This window comes from Cryptomeria japonica, chromosome 5 (genome assembly GCF_030272615.1).
Source record: "Cryptomeria japonica chromosome 5, Sugi_1.0, whole genome shotgun sequence".
In the NCBI taxonomy this organism is placed as follows: domain Eukaryota; kingdom Viridiplantae; phylum Streptophyta; class Pinopsida; order Cupressales; family Cupressaceae; genus Cryptomeria; species Cryptomeria japonica.
Genome location: NC_081409.1, coordinates 505,590,608 through 505,609,771, shown reverse-complemented (window position 1 = coordinate 505,609,771; position 19,164 = coordinate 505,590,608). Strand labels below are relative to the sequence as shown.

The following is a 19,164-nucleotide window of genomic DNA, read 5'->3' as shown; positions in this document are numbered from 1 at the left end:
TACCAAATCATTCCACATGAGCTCATATGTTATATATGCCTTGATCAGGAGTTTCGAGTATGCAGGGCTACCTCACAGAGGAGTGATTGGAAGAGGACCCGGAGAAATAAGGGTTTGTGATTCTTATGTTCATGTGCATCATCTGCCTAGAAGTGACTACAAGTTAGTCAATGACACCTTCACGATGAACATTACTAGGATATTGCAAGGAGGAATTCACAATCGACTGTCTCTAGATGCACAGGAGCTTGTGAAGAAGTATAGCGCATGGTTCATCCAGTTTCAAAAGTTCACTTACATCAGAGTTCATGGGTGTCCTTTACCTCCTTACATGTTGCCAAGATATCCAATAGATAGGATAGTGCTACTTGAGGTGACTAGACAGTTGGCAGCTTATGCGAAGGCATCCAGACACAAGCATGGAAATGGAATTCTCGTGCCCACCATACTAGGGAATTCAGTTGAGGTGCATCCTAATACTCAAGCCGCGGAAGATGCAGAGAAGGAATTATCCTTATACTCATTCACATCCTTTGCCTCACGAGAGAATTTTGATCCTCATGGTTATATGGAAGAGACTGTCGGCAGGAAGTACAAGCATGAGTTTCAAGTGGAGGACTTTTGGATGAATCTCCCAAGTGATTTAGAGGTTAAAAGAAATATGCATTCCAGACTACCCTTAGATCTCATCAGGAAATGCAAAGTTTATAGAGTAGCCGATCAAGCCCACGATAATGGTAGATACCTCCAGTCATCCTATGAGAAAGAGGACAAAGAAGTGAAGGTAGATTGGAATGAGCCCGAGGTTTTAGACTTGAGAGATTTGATGGCTCCCGTTTTATCCTGCACTCGCAGATGGGTGGATGTACAACATCAAAAGTTGAAGGAGCAGAATGTATCAATGACATTTACTTTGGAGGCAAGACCAGAAGAAGGAGAAGCAAGTGTGAGTGAGAATACTTCTCATTCCAAAGACTCAAAGAGGAAAGAAGGACCTGAGAAGAAAGAACCTTCCAAGAAGAAGCAAAAAACAAACCCTGATCACCCACCGAGCACATCTTCCAGGCATGAAAAGGAGGTGAGTCAAGGGGAAGATCAGAGGCAGATAGTATATAAAGTTGATGAGTCTATGGAATCCATGGTACAGAATGATAAACAAGAGAAAGGACAGACACCTCAGCATTCATCAAGTCAATCTCCCCAAGTTGATGCTAATGAGCAACACGAAGACAAGAATGATGATGAAGCAACATCTCCTTTTCCGGGAAGACGGGCCACTACCTAAAGAAATACAAGTGAGGGAAACAAGATCTGCCATTCCTGATTGGCTGAAAGAGAGACTGACAAGGGTAGTTGTGGTTGAAGAGGAAGAAGATGTGTTTGACTTGGAAAGCCTTATAGGAAATTCTCATGAGGTAATGGAGAAGAAGAAGGCCACAAAGATGTCTAAGGTAATTAGAGATGAGATAGGATCCAAGAAAGTACAGGTAGCTACACCAGTGGTGGACAAATATGAGGATGAGATTCTTGCAGATGAGTATGACCTAGAAACATTTGAGCTTGGTCCACTTACCTCTAAACAAGCGATGGAAGAAGCAACTAATTCATTTGAAGCACTTAAAGATAAACTCAAAGAAGAAATGGAAAAGAATAAGAAGCTTGAGAGGAAGGTCAGTGCTTGGAGGAACTATTTTAGTCACCTTAATCAGCCCTTGAGACGTCATGATCTAGCAATATCTCCTTTACAAGCACTCCCTCTTGAATCAGTAGGCGAGGCAGAAAGGGTGAAGAGCTTGGTTCAGCTTATGAGCTCTTGGATTGATAAATCCCACACGGTAGCCATTGAATTTACAACAAGAATGATGAAGGCAGTTCATCGAGCTATCCAGGTCCTTGAGATTATCCATAATCTAATAATAACTGTAGCTGCATTCACTCACACTAGAGATGTTATCATTCCTGTCTTACAAGTGATAAGACAAACACCAAGACGAATTCTGGCTCAAGAAAAAATAATGGATGGAGGAACCCATAACCTCCTATAGTGGTCAGCTCTGCTCTAGATGAAAGAGGTCCTTTTTTAAGACATCAACACCAGATGCAGTCGAGTTGAAGGTATCATTCATCCAATTCAAGATAAAGTGTTTGAGGTGTTGTGTACCATTCTTGACAGGCGGATCAAGATCGAGACAGATGTGGACATCCAAGAGTTGGAGGATAGAATCAAGGTCATCTTTTGCAAAGAGGAGAGCATCATCACAGATAAGCAGCGAGATCGGATGTACACTACTATGTTCCTGATTGAGAAGACCAAAGAACTTGAACCCGGATGGGAGATAACTCTTCTCACTGCTTTTGATCAAGTCCTTCACTTGGAAGAAAGAATGAAGAATCTTCCTGAGATTCCCATTGCTGAGATGAAGGAATTGTGTCCAGATTCATTGAATATGCTAAGAAAGAGCATAGGAAAGGGAACAAAATTCTAAATGAAAAGTTGTTATAGGATGATGTGGCAGCTTAATTCCTATTGGTTTATGTCTCCTTGATATTTGTGCCAATTCTTTATTGGCTATGGATTAGTGATGTTTATCTAAATGGGGACTTTTTTGTAACAAACCCTAATTAGGGTTTAGGTGTCAAAATCTCAGTCGTTGATCTTCTTTTGATCCGGGCCATTCATTGTATTTGAGGATGCTATATATACCCTCACTCATTTCATTTTAAGGGGTTAGAAGAGTTAGAAAAGTTAGAGAAGAGAGAGAGCTTAGAGAGAAGAAGTTAGAAAGTTATTGTTGTAGCAAGATTGAGTAGTGAAGAAAGAATTTTGAACAATTGTTGTCCATTTGGCTATGAGATACTTGTGGCTATCTTTATGATTGTTTATCTTCTTGAATCACTCTCAATTGAAGTAGCATTTAAGTTTTAAGTTTGAAAGACGAAGTGTTGTGCTTGATCTTTGATAAGATTTATATTCCAAACCACTAGCTTCTTACTGATTGTAAGGACGCCTTGTGTGGTCAACTAGAAACCTTGAGATTGATTAAGAATTCAATCATTCTTGGAAGTATTGAATGTATCTCTATGATAGTATCTATATCCCTGATGATTTGAAAAACTATTGAATCCCCTTAGAAGATCGCATCAATTCCAGTAGAGTTGTAATTTCTTGGCGAAACTGAAATTGGTAGAATCTTATCAAGTCTAGTCTTCATTGAGTCATTCTTAGAAATAGTTTAAGTATCTCTTCCTTGAAACCCTTACCTTTTGACATTTTTTGAAAATCTGTTAGTGTTAGGAAAATCCTGTCCCTGCAGTCGAAAAGAGAGTAATACGAACAAGCTTTCTTTGAAAGTACGTAAGGCCCCTTGAAGAAACAGCATACACAACGACCACTGGTGCTTATCCACACCTAGAGATCCTACAACAAAGAACCTTGAAGTCATCCCGATTGATCGTTTTCGCGACATCTTCAGCATTCAGAGACTTTAATCAAGAGAGGATAAGGTACCTTTTAGGTATTTTATTCTGTGATTGGTCGTGTACAAAATACACATCAACACTGCCCCATTCACTAATGATTTAACTTATATATGTTTATATCGCTTAAGTGTAAAAGTTACCCACACAATTCGATGCATAACTTGTAATTTTAATATTTGCCCACCTTAGCTTATAATAAGCACTTCAATATAACGGTGGGTAATTATTGATGGGCCCACCTTTATTAATTAAATATGAAAAGGTTATAAGTTTATAACTATAGGCTCCTTTCATATTTAATTAATGACATAATTCCCTTTTTTTATTAATTTTATTTTAACCTTGGAGAATAAGAGAGGTTGGCATTATTTTGTATCTCATTTCTAAGCAACTTATTTTTCCTTTATTCCCCAGTTGCTAGCATACTTGGCTCCAAATCGAGGACACTACAGTATAATTATTAATCGTTGCTATTTATATTAGTTTGCCTTCTCATCTTTCTTATGAAGATAACCAATGGATTAGTGTAATTATTTCTACAAAAAATCGTCAAGTATTATTAATAAGATGATTTCCTGAAAATCTCTATTTGAACTTATTATAAGGACAGTGTGGAAAATGTTATTAAGGTGGGGGCATGGTAATCTACGCTTCCTAAAATTTGCCTGTTCTCAAGCAAAAGTTGAATTATCATGGAGTCTGAACTCGTAATCCACCTTTCGCTACGCCACTCAGATATTATCATAGGTTGTAGATTTGGATTAAGACATGTGTTTTCTCCTTTAATTCAAAAATAAGTTATAACTAATAGTTCGAAACTGGCAAGGTTTAATTTAAGGCAAGTTTTCTCTCATTCATTGTATTCATAAGAGATATTTTGGTTGGTCCTATGGATATCTCTTCGAGACGAAGCAAGGGCAAACTTCATACAACGAATCATGCACATGAAAACACAAAGCATACATGCGAATACACATAATGTTAAATCCTTCTTATTGACTAGAATGCATTCATTGATTCATCTTAGGCCTACATGAAGGTAGGGTCAAGGCTCTAAAACCATTTTATAATGCCCCCTTTTGTAAATGCCCTAGTTTTTTCCCTAGATCTTAATCCCAATTAAAATAAGAAGTAAAATAGAGATATCATTTACCAATTAGATTCTGATTGAGACCCCTCAATCATGTTAGATATAAAATTGATCTTTCTTGCTAGGATTATCATCATTGTAGTTTACATAATGTGCATGTGGATTCCCTTAAGGCTTTTCCCATCCATCCATCCTTATTATGAAGACCACCAGGAGATCATACAAGGTGCCTTCAGCCATTCCATCAAGCCCAAGAGCCCGGAATGACACCCGCCATTTGGCCTCCCAGCCCCACTTGGGGTGTCTCTACATGAATGGAACCCTACCTACTTGCATCCCTCATACATACCTTCTCTCCTCCATAATGGGGCGACATATTGGATGAAAGCTTTAAAAGAATCATTATCATAATTAATTACACACACACGCACACATATATGTACACACACACACATGTACACATATGTATGTATATGTATACATGTGTGTGTGTGTACTAAGAATAATATGTTAATTGCTTATCATTCCTGCATATTATTAAGTATCTCATCCATACTACAGATAAATAATAATGCTACAGCCTGCGATAAATAATGGTTTTAGGACTAATCTATATGCTTGATTCACTGATGTATCCAGAACTGTTCTGTTCTTAATGAGACTGATGCTTATTTTGTTCTTCCCTTTCTGGCCTTCACATCTTTCTGATGAAGATAACCACTGGCTTGGTGTATTAATTTCTACAGAAAATAATGAAGTCTTATTAATAAGACAATTTTCTAAATATCTCTAATTACTTATCCTAAGACACTGTTGAAAATATTATTAAGGTAGGGCCATGACAGCAAGCCATAACCAAAAAACCAGATAAGGTCTAAAACCAGCATAACAAAAGACAAAAAAGAAACATCATTTTTTGGGAGCTGTTGTGAGATCCAAGTCCTCTTGAAGTGCAGTGAGAGACTACTGCCATATTGTACTCTATATTCATGATTTGACATTACTTCATGTGAAGATGCAATATGTACTCATATATTGATGATGTTTCATTTCATTTCCTTGTTAATGTGAAATTGAGTTATTTATTTGATTTTGTGATATAGCTTCAGGGTACATCCCTTACATTTATCTAATCAAAACAACAATTGAAAACAAAAAACCAGCAACATTTGATATGAACGATGCCTTTGATTCGCATTTATGAGTAACGTTGTCATGTTTAGATTATTGCACTTATAGTCTAATGTAGCTCACAACAATCATGTTGGTTGGATGCTTGTCCCAAATGGATAATGGCTATTCCATATGGATAGAAGTCCCTAAATATACAAATGAATAAACATTTAACTTGAGTAAAAGAAAACAAACAAAAATTTGGTGGTATTTTCGGGTGCTATAGTTGGGTTATTACAAAATGGGTAGGTAGCGAATGCCAAGTGCATTAGAATGTGTGTAAATGGGGAGTGAAGGATTTGTGAATAAAAGCTTTGCACAAGATTGAACCATATGTTAAACATGCAATTGCATTAAGACATTCTCTCAAAATAAGCACAAATTTAAATTTGAATTGGCATGGGTATGTAATTTTACCCTTACAAAAATAAAGTTTGAAACTTTGAACATATATGATTAGTACATATAATAATGTCAATGAACCCTAAGAAAAAGATAATCAAACCATGCAAGGTAGTCTGCATACACCTCATATAATGTGGAAGGAATAACAAAATATGATTATTTCATTTCAAAACTGCTTGAATATTAGGGTTGCAGTTATTAAATTAAAAAATGTATCAGGATTATCGTGTAGAACTTACACATAAAAAGATGCATTGAATGATTATATTGTAATATTTCTGAATAATGATAGTAGTCAGTGTACATGAATGTCAAATCACAGAATTGGACATATGATACAAGATAGCAGGCCTCAAAATCCATAAGTTGCAGGCTCTGTTGTTTCAGAAAACCTGCCCGTCCCATTTGTAGTCATACTTGCAGAAATCTGTTCACACATCCATATTCATGATAGTTAGTCCAACAAAACATCACTGAGAGGTTGTTATATCAAGAATCATTTGCAACCAGTGCGTTGAAAAATGGATGCTATAGCAGGTATTATAAGAAGACATTCCCGCACATACATAATGATATCATAGCAGATAGAAATTCATTCTTGAACTTTCACATTTGTTCCCTCTGCTACAATCCAGGTTCAATAAAATATGATTTTGTGGGCCTATCTTTATGTTCAAGGGATTGCAAATACATTTAAAAAAAATCAAAAAATAACATTTGCAACAAAGCTGAATTGAATAACAACATGCAGGGAATGCTATCTTACTCATTTACAAGCAATGAAACTATTACTTGTATGTTTACAGAATCTAGACTTCAAAAGAGGACAGTGTTCAGCTTAAGTATTTTGGATTTATCTGTTTAAATGCATGAACCAATGCATTTCATACTATTTCAACAACACCGCAACCACATCCATATATTACACTCTGTTACTATTTATACATTTGATGCCACTTGCGTTGAATTTAAACACTAAGTACATATCACAAACTGCATACTAAACACGTACTCAGAAAAAAACAGTGTTAATCTATTTACATACCTCCACATATAATGTCACTAAAATATAATTTGAAAGACATGATTAGAATTATTCTTATAAAACAGTATAGAAAAGCTTCCTAAAAATATAATTCCGGTGAACATCTCTGAAATATTTTATTTTGACTCACTTTTGGCACTATGTTGCTTAAAGCATGTCTACCCATTCAGAAGTTTACAACTCTGTCTCAGGCCTCTCTGCAAATCATCATCGTGGTTAAGAAAGAAGCCTGTGCTTGAAATAAATACATATCAATTTTGACTTTTGTAGGTTGCAACTATAGATCTGTTTCAATTCAAATTCTTATCTGTGCAACCAAAATCAATTTCAATTTGATAGCTGTAGACATATTTCAATTCCAGTTGTCAGTCTCATAAGCTGCCAACAATTCAATTCCAATTCCATACTGGTTTCACTCTGTAGCAATCTCAAACATCTGTCTTGTCTAAGCCTTTGACTATTGAATTCTGCAATTCCATACTGGTTTCCCTCTGTAGCAATCTCAAACATCTGTCTTGTCTGTCTTGTCTTAATTCCTGTGGATTTTTTTATATTCTCTGCAGATCCTAGAAAAATTCTTTTCTGCATTTTGATACTGGTTGACTCAATTCGGTTTCTAATCCATTTTCCATGGTATATTTTAGGACAGGGCAGTCCAAGTGGGAATTTTCTGGGGATGGCAAGGGCTCTCTCTCTCTCTCTCTCTCTCTCTCTCTCTCTCTCTCTCTCTCTATATATATATATATATATATACTCTCATTTGTTATCCTACAGCTGTATGCAATCACAGAATTGCCCATTGTTGAAAAGGGTAACTGTATGTTGCCATTCAGCAGAGGTTCATTTTTTATTCTATAGTTGTATGTGGTCATTAAATAACTATAATTTTTCTTTCCAGAGTTGCAAAATACTCACTGTAAATGACTTTGTTTTGTAAAAAAACTGTTTTAATTTATATTTATTGTAAGAAAAGAAAAAAGGGTGTAAAGGAGACTCATCCACAATTTCCCTAGAGGACAAGGACCAGCCAGGGGGTGTCCCCTGCAAGTTCCATGTCCCTGGGATAGCTATGGGTCTCATGGACAAGGGGCTGGGGGGAGCAGACACATCTTCACATATCATAATTTCTAAGCTTTACAAGTACTTGTGATTCTAGCAATGCAGAGGCACATATTTGGTGAGCTGATTGTCATTATCGCATAACTTGATTTAAATCCAAATATTTGGCATTGTTTCTTCCTAGGCTAGTTGCAAAAGGAAGATATTGAAACAAAGGTCTATTCCATAATAAACAGACACAGAATCGGTGTGAACTTGGCTCAATCCATACACCAAGGGGTCATGGACTTGGGAAAATACTCGGTCAGAGACTGAACTATCAGTTCTCTGATCGCAACTGAAGGGTTATTTTCTGCTTTTTAGGTGCAGAAGTCCCAAGGTCAGACTTGGAGAGTCTTGCTGAAACTTGGAGACTCAATTTAGGACACTTGCAACTTGGACTTGGGAGTTCCATGACTGGCTTGAAGAGATACAAATTTACAGTCCGATCAACTGTGTGCTCACAATAAGAGGCATGATAAAGGTTAATGAAACTATTATTAGTGTGTCCACTTCAAAATAGGGCTATAATTGAGAAAGGCACCCGAGCTTATTAATCAATGAAGAAAGCTCGTTAGACTGATTTCATTTAATTCATTGCTATTACCTTGCTATCTCCGAGAACTAGGAAAATATAGTCTTTAGGTAAACAATATTAAATTGTGTGATAGGTACAGGTGGATATTGAGTTTATATGCGCATCTGTAATTTATGTTAATTACAGAGATTTGGTTATAAATTAGTCACAATCATATAGAAGCCCTGTACGATACTGATGACATCCTAGTTGCACAGAAACAAGCAAACTATTGGACACCGACAGATACATCAAACAAACATTTGGGAACTCTTTCTATTTTATGTTGTAACTTTGAGTTCTAGGGTTATGCCTTATTTTCAGCAAACTTATTAGTCATTAGGCTAATTTTACTTTTATTTGGTGGTGGATTATAGTTTCTAATATTCCGTTATACCGATGTCTATTTGATTACGTTTATATGGACTTGGACCTCCAGCATTATCTATTTTGTAATCAGCATAATTTTTCCCTCCTCTTTCTCAAATATAGTACTTTCATAAATTTGGTATAGCAAATTGAAAAAATCATATGCAAGTAGGTTAGTGGAACGATTCTGATGAGTTTATCAAAAAGGAGAGAGATCATTGGGAGTTGGAAACATTAAATATCTTTTATGTATTTTTCCTATAAGTATACACTTTTCTTATTTAAATATTCTATCAGAAATTAAATCATATATATTTAAATGAATTTGGACTAGAGTTCCAAAACTCTATGAGTTACTCATATATTTGCGAGGTGGACAGGGCCAGTGAGTTATCCAAAAACTTGCCAGATAGTTTTGGGCAAGAGCCCTTTGGTTAACTTGCAGTTGATCACGAGTCCCAAGGGAAGCTCAACTGGCAGTGCAAACACAGGTGCAGCATTAAAAAAGGCAAAAATCCTATTATTTCAGATTTATTATACTTGTTCTTGTACACTTCACTCCTTTACTTTCATTGATTTTGAGATTATTTGGTGATTTGAGGACCAATATGCTACTCAGAAGATAGACATGTTTAGCAGATTAAATGTGCTATTGTGAAAATATATGTTTGAATGACAGAGGCCAAGTACTATATCAGAGTGCATTAAGCTAGGAGAAAGATGAATAATCGAACATTTAAACCCTATAAGGAGAACTATAAAATGGAAATTTTCTTATGCAATAGCCCTGTACAAGGTCTGAAATGTCAGATGTATTGTGAAAGTCTAGGCTATCCTCTTATTCTAACACTAAGGTGGCTAACTCGCTAAATTGTTAACTAACTTCTATTTACTGATTGTTACAAAGAATGGTACTATACACAAATATACATGCAGAAGGGTGATATTCAGCTTGGCAGTTACAAGATTGCCTGCTGCTTTGTCAATCCTGACTAGATTCCTTTGTATTGTGGCAAGTATGCAAAAGAGTTAAGTTATCATGTTACTATCATAGCACGTGTCCTGCAAATGATGATTAAGTTGCTCCCATAGTATTGAACTCATGAGCCCCTTGAGTGCCCTAGGTCTTAATTGATTGATCACCTCTTCTTAAGAGGCAATGATCCTCCATTGCATGCAACTACAAAACTTGCTGTAAAAATTATGAGAAATTCAATCTGGATTGGCCACCACAAGGTCCTTTGCAGTGGCTTCTTTGATCAGTTTGAAGGTCTCTTTTCCTTCTTTTGTCCAGGTAAAGTGCTGATTTTTCTTCGAAATGAGTGTGATGGCCCTGACCAGGCTTGCAAGGTTGGAGATAAATTTTATCACAAGATTCATCATTTCTAAGAAAGTTAGCAAATTCTTTGTCTTGCGGAAGTGATTGATGTGCACAAGCTTATACTGAGAGGGGGGAGGGAGAGGGGGCCTGGGCAGGGCAGGGGCACAGGGTGAATTAGTATAAGGTAATCTTTTACTGTTTCAAAAACTTAACCATAACAATATCAATCACATAATATCTAAATTAGTGACACAAGAAGAACACAAGATTAACATGGAAACATTTACGGGAGAAAACCACGTAAAGATATTGCTTATATAACATTCTCTCTCTCCCCCTATAAATATTCTATGCCCCCCCCTACAATAGCCCCATAGAATTGTAGGAGGAACAAACTTTATAGGCTCCAACCTACTGGACACACCAATCCCCGCTTATCTTTGTAGGCACCAACTCATTGGAGACATCAATCCCCAATACTGAGCACCAACTCAGCAAGAGACACCAATCTCTTCTTTAGAGAGGCAACAACCTCTAACACAACACAACTTTCATCTAATTAACATCGCTTCTACAAATCATCAGTCTCTTCTTCATAAAATCTTCTATAAATCTACTGCAAATCTGCTACACATTACCTCAGAAAGTGTGATATAAGACTGTTCTTAGAGCTGTTCCAAAACTGCTAAATCATCTCCAAAAATGTGCTATAAAACTCCTTGAAAGGTCCGCTATGAATCTTCCTTAAATCACCTTGAAGGGCTTTCTTAAATTGCTTTTAGGTCTGCTACAAATCTGCTGATAGAGAATATACTTCTGCTCCAAATCTGAAAGATATTTCTTTAATTGCTTGATGTCTTTACCTCAACTTCATCTTTTATTTAAAATTATATCCCAATCATGCCTTTTCACCCAAGAATTCAGCTTCATATGAAAATAATAATGTTAATTTAATTTCACCAAAGAAGTCAGCAACTTTTGCACATAAATAAATTTATATTACTATAAATACTGTTGATGTAAATAATTATTCATCATGGATATTATTACACTTTACATAAGTTTACTTAGGTACATACATTTCATAGTAGTTTGGGTAAAAGACACTTGGGTGTTTGTGCCACATTGGGATAGTGTGTGTAGGAGAATTTCCACATTTTATGGTGTGATCTTGTTACTACTCTATCATATCCACTTATTGTGGAGTGATAATTCCACCTTCGGTGGGTGATCCACCTCATGTGGAATATTTTATTGTTTCTCCTACCTACCACACCTATTCCCTACCTACCCTTGTTTCTTATTGAGCCACATGTCATGTTTGTGTGCTCACATATCCCTAGCCTTGCCTATATAAGCAGGCTCATCTACATTGTTTGTACGGGCATTCGTTGAACATCGTGTAATGATCCAGTTGATCAGTATTTTCATCTTGATAGAATACAGTTTATTCCTATCATATATTTTGTCTCTCTATTTTGTGTTTTACATTGCCTCTAGATCTTGGCAAAATCTCACATGGTATCAAAGCCATTAGACTGTCATTGGTTTGTCAATTCAGAGAAATTTGATGCTATTTGAGGTTGTATATTTTGGAGTATTCTATTGCAAGTTATTATTGAAGCTTGATGGGTCAAATCTAAGGTCACCATTGGATTGAGGAGGTCCAAGAAAGTCAGTTTTGCCTTTTGTTTCATCCAAATCGGACTTTAGAGGCCAACTCTAAACGCATTTGAAGTTTGAAGATGCGGCGGAAATTTTCCAGGAATTATAATTTTGCAAATAATTTTCAAATAGTGATATCTCACTCATCCGGACTCCTTTTTCCGAGCAATTGTTTTTGTTTTGGGGTAGAATTTCGTGATCTGTATAGTGGTGCAAGAGTTTTCTGATTTTCGGATACAGGTTTTTCTGAAATCGTGAAATCCCGATTTTTACAACTTTGGAGGCTTCGTTTGGGCTCATATGGACTCCTTTTCAAGTGCCGCTTTTTTTTCAAAGTGCATAATTTTTTGTCTATTTTCATAATCTGCCATTATTTTGCAATGATTTTGAGTGAATATTGTACTTCCAGTATTTGGTCATTTTTGGCCTATTTGGTACTTGTATTTTGCTTGGATCTCAGTTTAGATCACTAGCAGTATTTGTTGAAGTCTCTTATATCTCATTTTAAGAAGTTGTAAAGTTGAAATCAGAAGTCCACTTTGCCATTATTTGCAAGTGTCAACATGATCTTTTTATGGGGGGTCAATTGTTCATTTATATCTCTTGGTGAAATTCCATTCAGAGGCATCTTCATTTGCAGTATTCTATAGGGTTTCTTTGTTGGTGCCATCATTTTCATGTTTCCACATTTGAATATTTTATCATGATGTATGCTCTTGCTTGAGTAACGTTGTACTTGCACTATCATAAAGTGCCACACCTCTTTGTATCTTGTCATTGTTGACTATTTGATGTAATCCTCTTGTACATGTAGATTAGGAATATCTTGTGATACTTGGTGCATGGCTCCAGTTGAGACTTAAATTGTACATATTTGTGCATGGCTCCCGTGAGACTTGGATTGTACCAGTATTTCTGCCATTTACGAGTATCCAGATGATGCTCAAAGCAGGTTGTCTCCATGCCTGATCTTCTTTTTGTTGCGACGAGTGATTCATCGTCATCGACTTGGTACCTGGTTTTGTCACACTTTGACATTATTGGTGCAACATAGGCTCTCATTCTTCCTTATGGGGAGGTATTTTGGTCATCATCATTGGACCATCTTTGCAGGAGATTCGACATTGAGGGAGGGCTTCATGGTCTCTTCTTCTCTCTTATGGGGGGGGCATATTTTTGATCTTCTCATTCATCATTGAGAGCATTGTGTGCTTTCATCATCTCTCTTTTGGGGGAGGGTTTTTTCTCATTGGGTTTTTCTCTCTTTCTCCGCTTTGTGGGAGATTGCATTTGCATTTGTACATGAGTACCTAACATGGCCTTGTAGCCAGGACCCATCTTGCATTGCTTAGTTGCATTGTAGGCTTTAGTGCATTCCCCTAAGTTGCACTTAAGGGGGGTGTTGGTGTAAATAATTATTCATCATGGATATTATTACACTTTACTTAAGTTTACTTAGGTACATGTATGAGACACTTGGGCGTTTGTGCCACATTGGGATAGTGTGTGTAGGAGAATTTCCACCTTTTATGGTGTGATCTTGTTACTACTCTATCATATCCACTTATAGTGGAGTAATAATTCCACCTTTGGTGGGTGATCCACCTCATGTGGAATATTTTATCGTTTCTCTTACCTACCACACCTATTTCCTACCTACCCTTGTTTCTTATTGAGCCACATGTCATGTTTGTGTGCTCACATATCCCTAGCCTTGCCTATATAAGCAGGCTCATCTACATTGTTTGTACGGGCATTCATTGAACATCGTGTAATGATCCAGTTGATCAGTATTTTCATCTTGATAGAATATAATTTATTCCTATCATATATTTTGTCTCTATTTTGTGCTTTCCATTGCCTCTAGATCTTGGCAAAATCTCACATGGTATCAGAGCCATTAGAGTGTCATCGGTTTGTCAATTGAGAGGAATTTGATGCTATTTGGGGTTGTATATTTTGGAGCTTTCTATTGCAAGCATAGTTGAACTACTCGCGACTCGGCTCGACTCGCCGAGCCGCTGGGGAAAAAACTCAGGGAAAACTCAGTGAAAAACTCGGAAACTTAAAAACACGCTTAAACTGAGTAAAAAATGCATTTTTTTTGCAAAATTTAATGAGAAGATGCATCCAATGAGTCAATAAATGATAACACAAGAGAAACAAGCTGATTCTAGATATATTTAAATGCAAAGTGTCTACAAAATCGCAGCCTCATGAGGAATGCTGATGATTTGAAGCCTGGAAGCAAAATAGTAAATTACTAAATAGTTTTTGTAAAAACAAAAGTAAATACATCATTACAAATTACAATTACAACTTCCTCTTCCCAGCTCTAGCAAAAACTTGGGGAGAGGTAGAACTAGAGGGTCTAGTCGTATAAGTCCGCTGTGGGCGTGACTGTGCCTACTCGCTCGATATGGCTGACTGAGACTCATCCTCCATCCTAGATGAAGCTATGTCTCCACGTGCTTCTGGTACTGGCAATGAATCGTCATCCTCATCCTCATCTTCTTCCTCGTCAATGTCATCCAGCCTGAAACCAAATCCACCCCCTCCTCCATAGCCTGCCTCTCCAAATCAATGATGTCAGTGTCGGAAAACAATGGAGGCTGCTCCTATGATGTCCAATCACTGTAAGGATCTATATCATCCAATTCAATTGGACCATCTTCTAGTTCCTCTACCTTCCTTACGCGCAATCGAAGATTATATTGCACGTAGACAAGGTCATTGAGTTGTTTTTGTGCTAACTTGCTCCTCTTCTTCGTGTGGATTGCTTCAAACAAGCTCCAATTGCGCTCACAATTGGATGAACTGCAAGGTTGACATAAGACTCTGAGGGCAAATTTTTTGAGATGTGGGGTGTTTCCACCCCAATTTTGCCACCAAGCATCTGCAAAATAAATAAAATGGAAAAGTTAGAAAGCAAAGAGAAAAGATAAAACATAATTTATCAATCATTTTAGTCTTTAGATCCCAAAATCCAAATGGCAAATGTTATACCTGGGGTTTGAGTGGTTCTACCTCTCCTAGCCAGTTCTGAAGAGAATAGCTTACCCCTTCCTCCCTCCTAATTTTGGAGCTCACTCACAATAAGGTCTCTGTCCTCAACATCGGGTACCATCCTCTCAATGCATGTACTGAGGCCCTCCATGACTTCTCCATTTGGATCTGAGTAAGAACCCCTGAACCTAATACGAGGGTTGAGGAAGTACCCTGCTGCATGAATGGGTTGGTGGAGCTGATTGTTCCACCTCCTATCAACTATTTCCCAAATAAATCAAATTTGAGTCTATCCCCCTTGTAGTAATTTTTGATAGACTCCTTGGCCCTATCCATGGCCTCATAAAGATATCCCATTGGGGTTTTATCCCCATCCACCAAGCGAAGAACTCGAACCAAGGGCTTTGGCACCTACAATTGAAAAATAAAAATTACAAAAAGATTAAAATTTAAATAATGAAGTTACAAATTAGTAATGAGAGACTTGAATCAAGAATAACTAAAATTTAAAAATTAAAGTTTTGAAGTAACAACCTTCACAATCTCTGCAGACCTTTGTGCAAATTGGTTGTCGAAGACTATGCATATGACAGCCTCTCCTTCAGGCTTCTTTGAATAAGGTGAGTTAAGCCATTCTCCACTCACAAACATTTGTTTCAAAGAAGTCAATGCAGCAAGAAGGCTTTGCAACGTCAAGAAAATCATTGCAAACCTTGTGATACCAGCTCTCACCAAATCTTTCCCTTGGGTGTGCTATCTCATCAAATTTAGGACCCAAGGGTGATTGTAAATATATTTGGTGATCCTCGTTGCATCTTCCACAACTGGAGTCACCCACTCAAGTTTTCCTATGTCCTCCAAAAGAAGGTCAAGGACATGTGCTGCACAAGGTGTCCAAAAAAGAGTGGGGTGCTTCTCTTGGAGGATTCATCCTGCAAAAGAAGAATTTATTCTTAAGAAATATGCAACCAAGTAAAACAAAGCCACAACAAATGAAAATATTGCTAATGCCTAAAGGTGATAATTTAAAAGGATTCTACCTGCTGACACATATCCTGCTGCATTATCTGTGATGATTTGCACCACATTCTCTACCCCCACCTCTATGACAACATGCTCCAACATTCCAGCCAATGTTTCTGCATTTTTCACCTTGCTGGAGGCATCAACAAATTTCAAGAACACTACATTCTCCTAGCAAGCAACCAAAAAATTCATGATGGTGCGGTTCTTGCCATCTGTCCACCCATCAGAAAGAATGGTGCAACCATAATTTGCCCATTCAATTTTTTGATCCTCCATCACTTCTCTTGCCCTAGCAACTGCATTTGTGAGCAACCTGTAAGTGCAAAGTGAAATTAGGTCTTAGTACACAATTTTGATTTAATAAACAAGAAATCTAAAAAATAATTAAAAATGAAATCAAGTGGACTATGTAGTAATTTACTAACCTCCCACTCAAATCCTTGCGAGAAGGGGCCTTGTACCCCTTTCCTGAAACTGTCATAGCAGTCACCAAATTCAGCCAATAAGCATTGTCTGCCACATTGAATGCAATGTTGTTGTAGTACCAAAAATCAGCTACTGCAATGTCAGTTTTCTCATGTACCTCCTTATTCCATCCAATGGCCTCTAATGATGGTTGTGCTTCACGTGTGTTCCTAGGCACAAAATAATCACCTATGGACCCTGATCGTGATGATGTAAGTGGAACAATGCCAGGTACTCTACTAGAGGAAGCAGAAGCAATGGTCGAGGTGATGGTGGGTTTGCGGATACGTGGGCCACGCTGAGAACCCACTGTGCCCTCAAATGCTTCTTGTTCCTCTTCAAGGTCAACAGAAACACCTTGAGATTCAACTATGGCTAATCTCATGGCTAGCTTTGCCCTCTCCCTTTTCAATTTCTTCTCTTCCCCAGCTGCAAGTAGGGCATTCATTTGTCTTTTTATTTCTTCATTGGTCCCAAGGCATGCTCTAGCATCATGCCTGTCTGTCTATTCCTGCAAGGTGGTATTTGAGGCGGTTGATGCCTCCATGAAGTATTTTCTCACACTTTATGCATATAACTGACCCAGGATCGGGTCCCTCATAAGCATACCTCCATGCCCCATCTCTAGCACCTCTAGGACAAGTGCCTATATATCCAGATGGGCATGGATCTAGTGGCCATTGCTCCCTTGCCATGATTAATGCTTACTTAACCTACACATACAAAGTGAAAAAAAAAAATTAACATTTTAGTTCAACAATTTAGCAAACTATCTACATCAGTTTAAATAAATTTAAACATCATTCAAGTTTTTTTTTTTAAATTAGGGTTTGAATTTTATTTTGAAAACTAGACTCTTCAAAAAAATTGTAAAAATTTAACAAAACTTGTCAAATCTAGTGTTAAATCTTGTGTAAATAACTTAGAAATGATTTAGACTACCTAGGAATCATTTCTAATCCATCTAAATCCAACAAAAAATAAACAAATTGTTTAAAAAAAATAAAAAAACTTACTTGGGAATCTGATTTTCCCTTCAAATCCCCTTCAAATCTACTTGGAATCACTCAAAAATCACTCCAAATCAGAGCTTCGTGACTCGCGGCGAGTCACGCGAGTCAACGGGCCGGGTGACCCCTGCCGGGTCAGGGGGGCGTGACTCGTTTGACTCACCGAGTCAGCGAGTCACTCCCTGACTCGCCGAGTCTGAGGGTCATGACCCGGCCAGAGTCACTTATAACAGTGCAGTAAAAAAAAAAAAAAAAAAAAAAACATAACATTTTTTAATGATTTTTTGGCCTCGCAGGGCGCTGCCCCTCGACCCCGCCCTGTATCGCGACAGGAAACGCACAAGGGGCGCTGCCCCTTGACCCCAACTTGGGGGCGCTGCCCCCAAACCCCAGTTGAAAAATATAGGGGGAAACCGCGCCAATAGAAGTAGGGAAAATCTAACCTACGAGTCTGATTAGGCTCCATATAACAACACAACTTAGAAATCTTGGTAATTGGTATTTAGATTTAGTATTTCAAATTTCCTATAGTCTCATTTGACAATGTAATTCTTATACTGTAATAGTGTCATACATCTTTTCAAAACTAGTTTTTCAAGTACTATATGTATATGTATAACTATATCAGCACCACCACCCTGCCACCCCCCCGTCGCCGTCCCCCTGCCGTCCCCAAACTTAGGCCCTTGGTCCCCCCGTCCTGGAAACGCATCCCCTCGTCCCCAACGCCCGTGGAACACTGGAAAAATAGGAAGCCATAGTTTTGCAACCAACTGAGAGGAAGAGGTAAAAAGCTTGCACAAATCACATTGGGGCAACACTACAGTCCAATTCGCTCACTGAGTCCACCGATCCAGTCTTCACTAATGAGGACCTTGAGTGGGTTGACCAGGCAGACAGAAAGGCTGAGGCTGTGGCTATGGCAGAGGAGGAGGATAGAGCACGATCAGGCACAACACCTATGGCTACTCAAACTGGCACATCACAGGCAGAGACTATGGCTACTTAGTCATCTAGGACCTACCTTAGACGCCTTTCTAGGAGGCAGATAGACGAGGCTGAGCAAGAGCCTGAGCCATAGACTTGTTTTTGTTTACAGTTTAGAGTTACATATATGTTTGGGAACATTTGAAGTCATGGATTTTATAAATATTGGACAACATTTATAACTCTATATATCTATGTTTTCTAATTCCTTCAACTACAATTTACATTTCTACGCATGTGATGGATGTATGTTTATGTATGTGATCAAATTAGCTTCTATTTGATGATGTTATAGTGTCTTTAAGCTTAATTCAATAATGGGTGTATGAAACAAGTTTTAAATCGTTAAAAATCTCTAAATTTCAAGGGTTTTCTTATTTTGCCGAGTCATTGCCGAGTCCGAGCCGAGTCACGAGTCGAGTCAGCCTTGCCGAGTCAGAGCCGAGT

At 37.7% G+C, this 19,164-nt stretch overlaps 2 protein-coding genes and 1 long non-coding RNA gene across 3 annotated transcripts in view; all 3 read right to left on the bottom strand.

The window, feature by feature from the left end:
- The window catches only part of LOC131875954 (uncharacterized), a 46,631-nt gene extending 41,685 nt beyond the window's left edge, over positions 1–4,946 (bottom strand). The window contains exon 1 of the mRNA XM_059220695.1: positions 4,920–4,946. Coding sequence (XP_059076678.1) covers positions 4,920–4,946 — 27 coding nt within the window. The remainder of the gene's footprint in view (positions 1–4,919) is intronic.
- Positions 4,947–6,291: 1,345 nt separating this feature from the next.
- The window catches only part of LOC131064883 (probable inactive ATP-dependent zinc metalloprotease FTSHI 5, chloroplastic), a 275,944-nt gene continuing 263,071 nt past the window's right edge, over positions 6,292–19,164 (bottom strand). Inside the window, exon 19 of the mRNA XM_057999211.2 lies at positions 6,292–6,575. Within this exon, the coding sequence (XP_057855194.1) occupies positions 6,501–6,575 (75 nt within the window). The 3' untranslated portion in view covers positions 6,292–6,500. The remainder of the gene's footprint in view (positions 6,576–19,164) is intronic.
- On the bottom strand, positions 14,453–17,423 carry LOC131064885 (uncharacterized). Its single transcript, XR_009372629.1, has 5 exons — positions 16,681–17,423; positions 16,270–16,568; positions 15,764–16,161; positions 15,230–15,640; positions 14,453–15,119 (listed from the first exon to the last, which is right to left on the bottom strand). It is a non-coding gene; the product is annotated as an uncharacterized LOC131064885 (long non-coding RNA).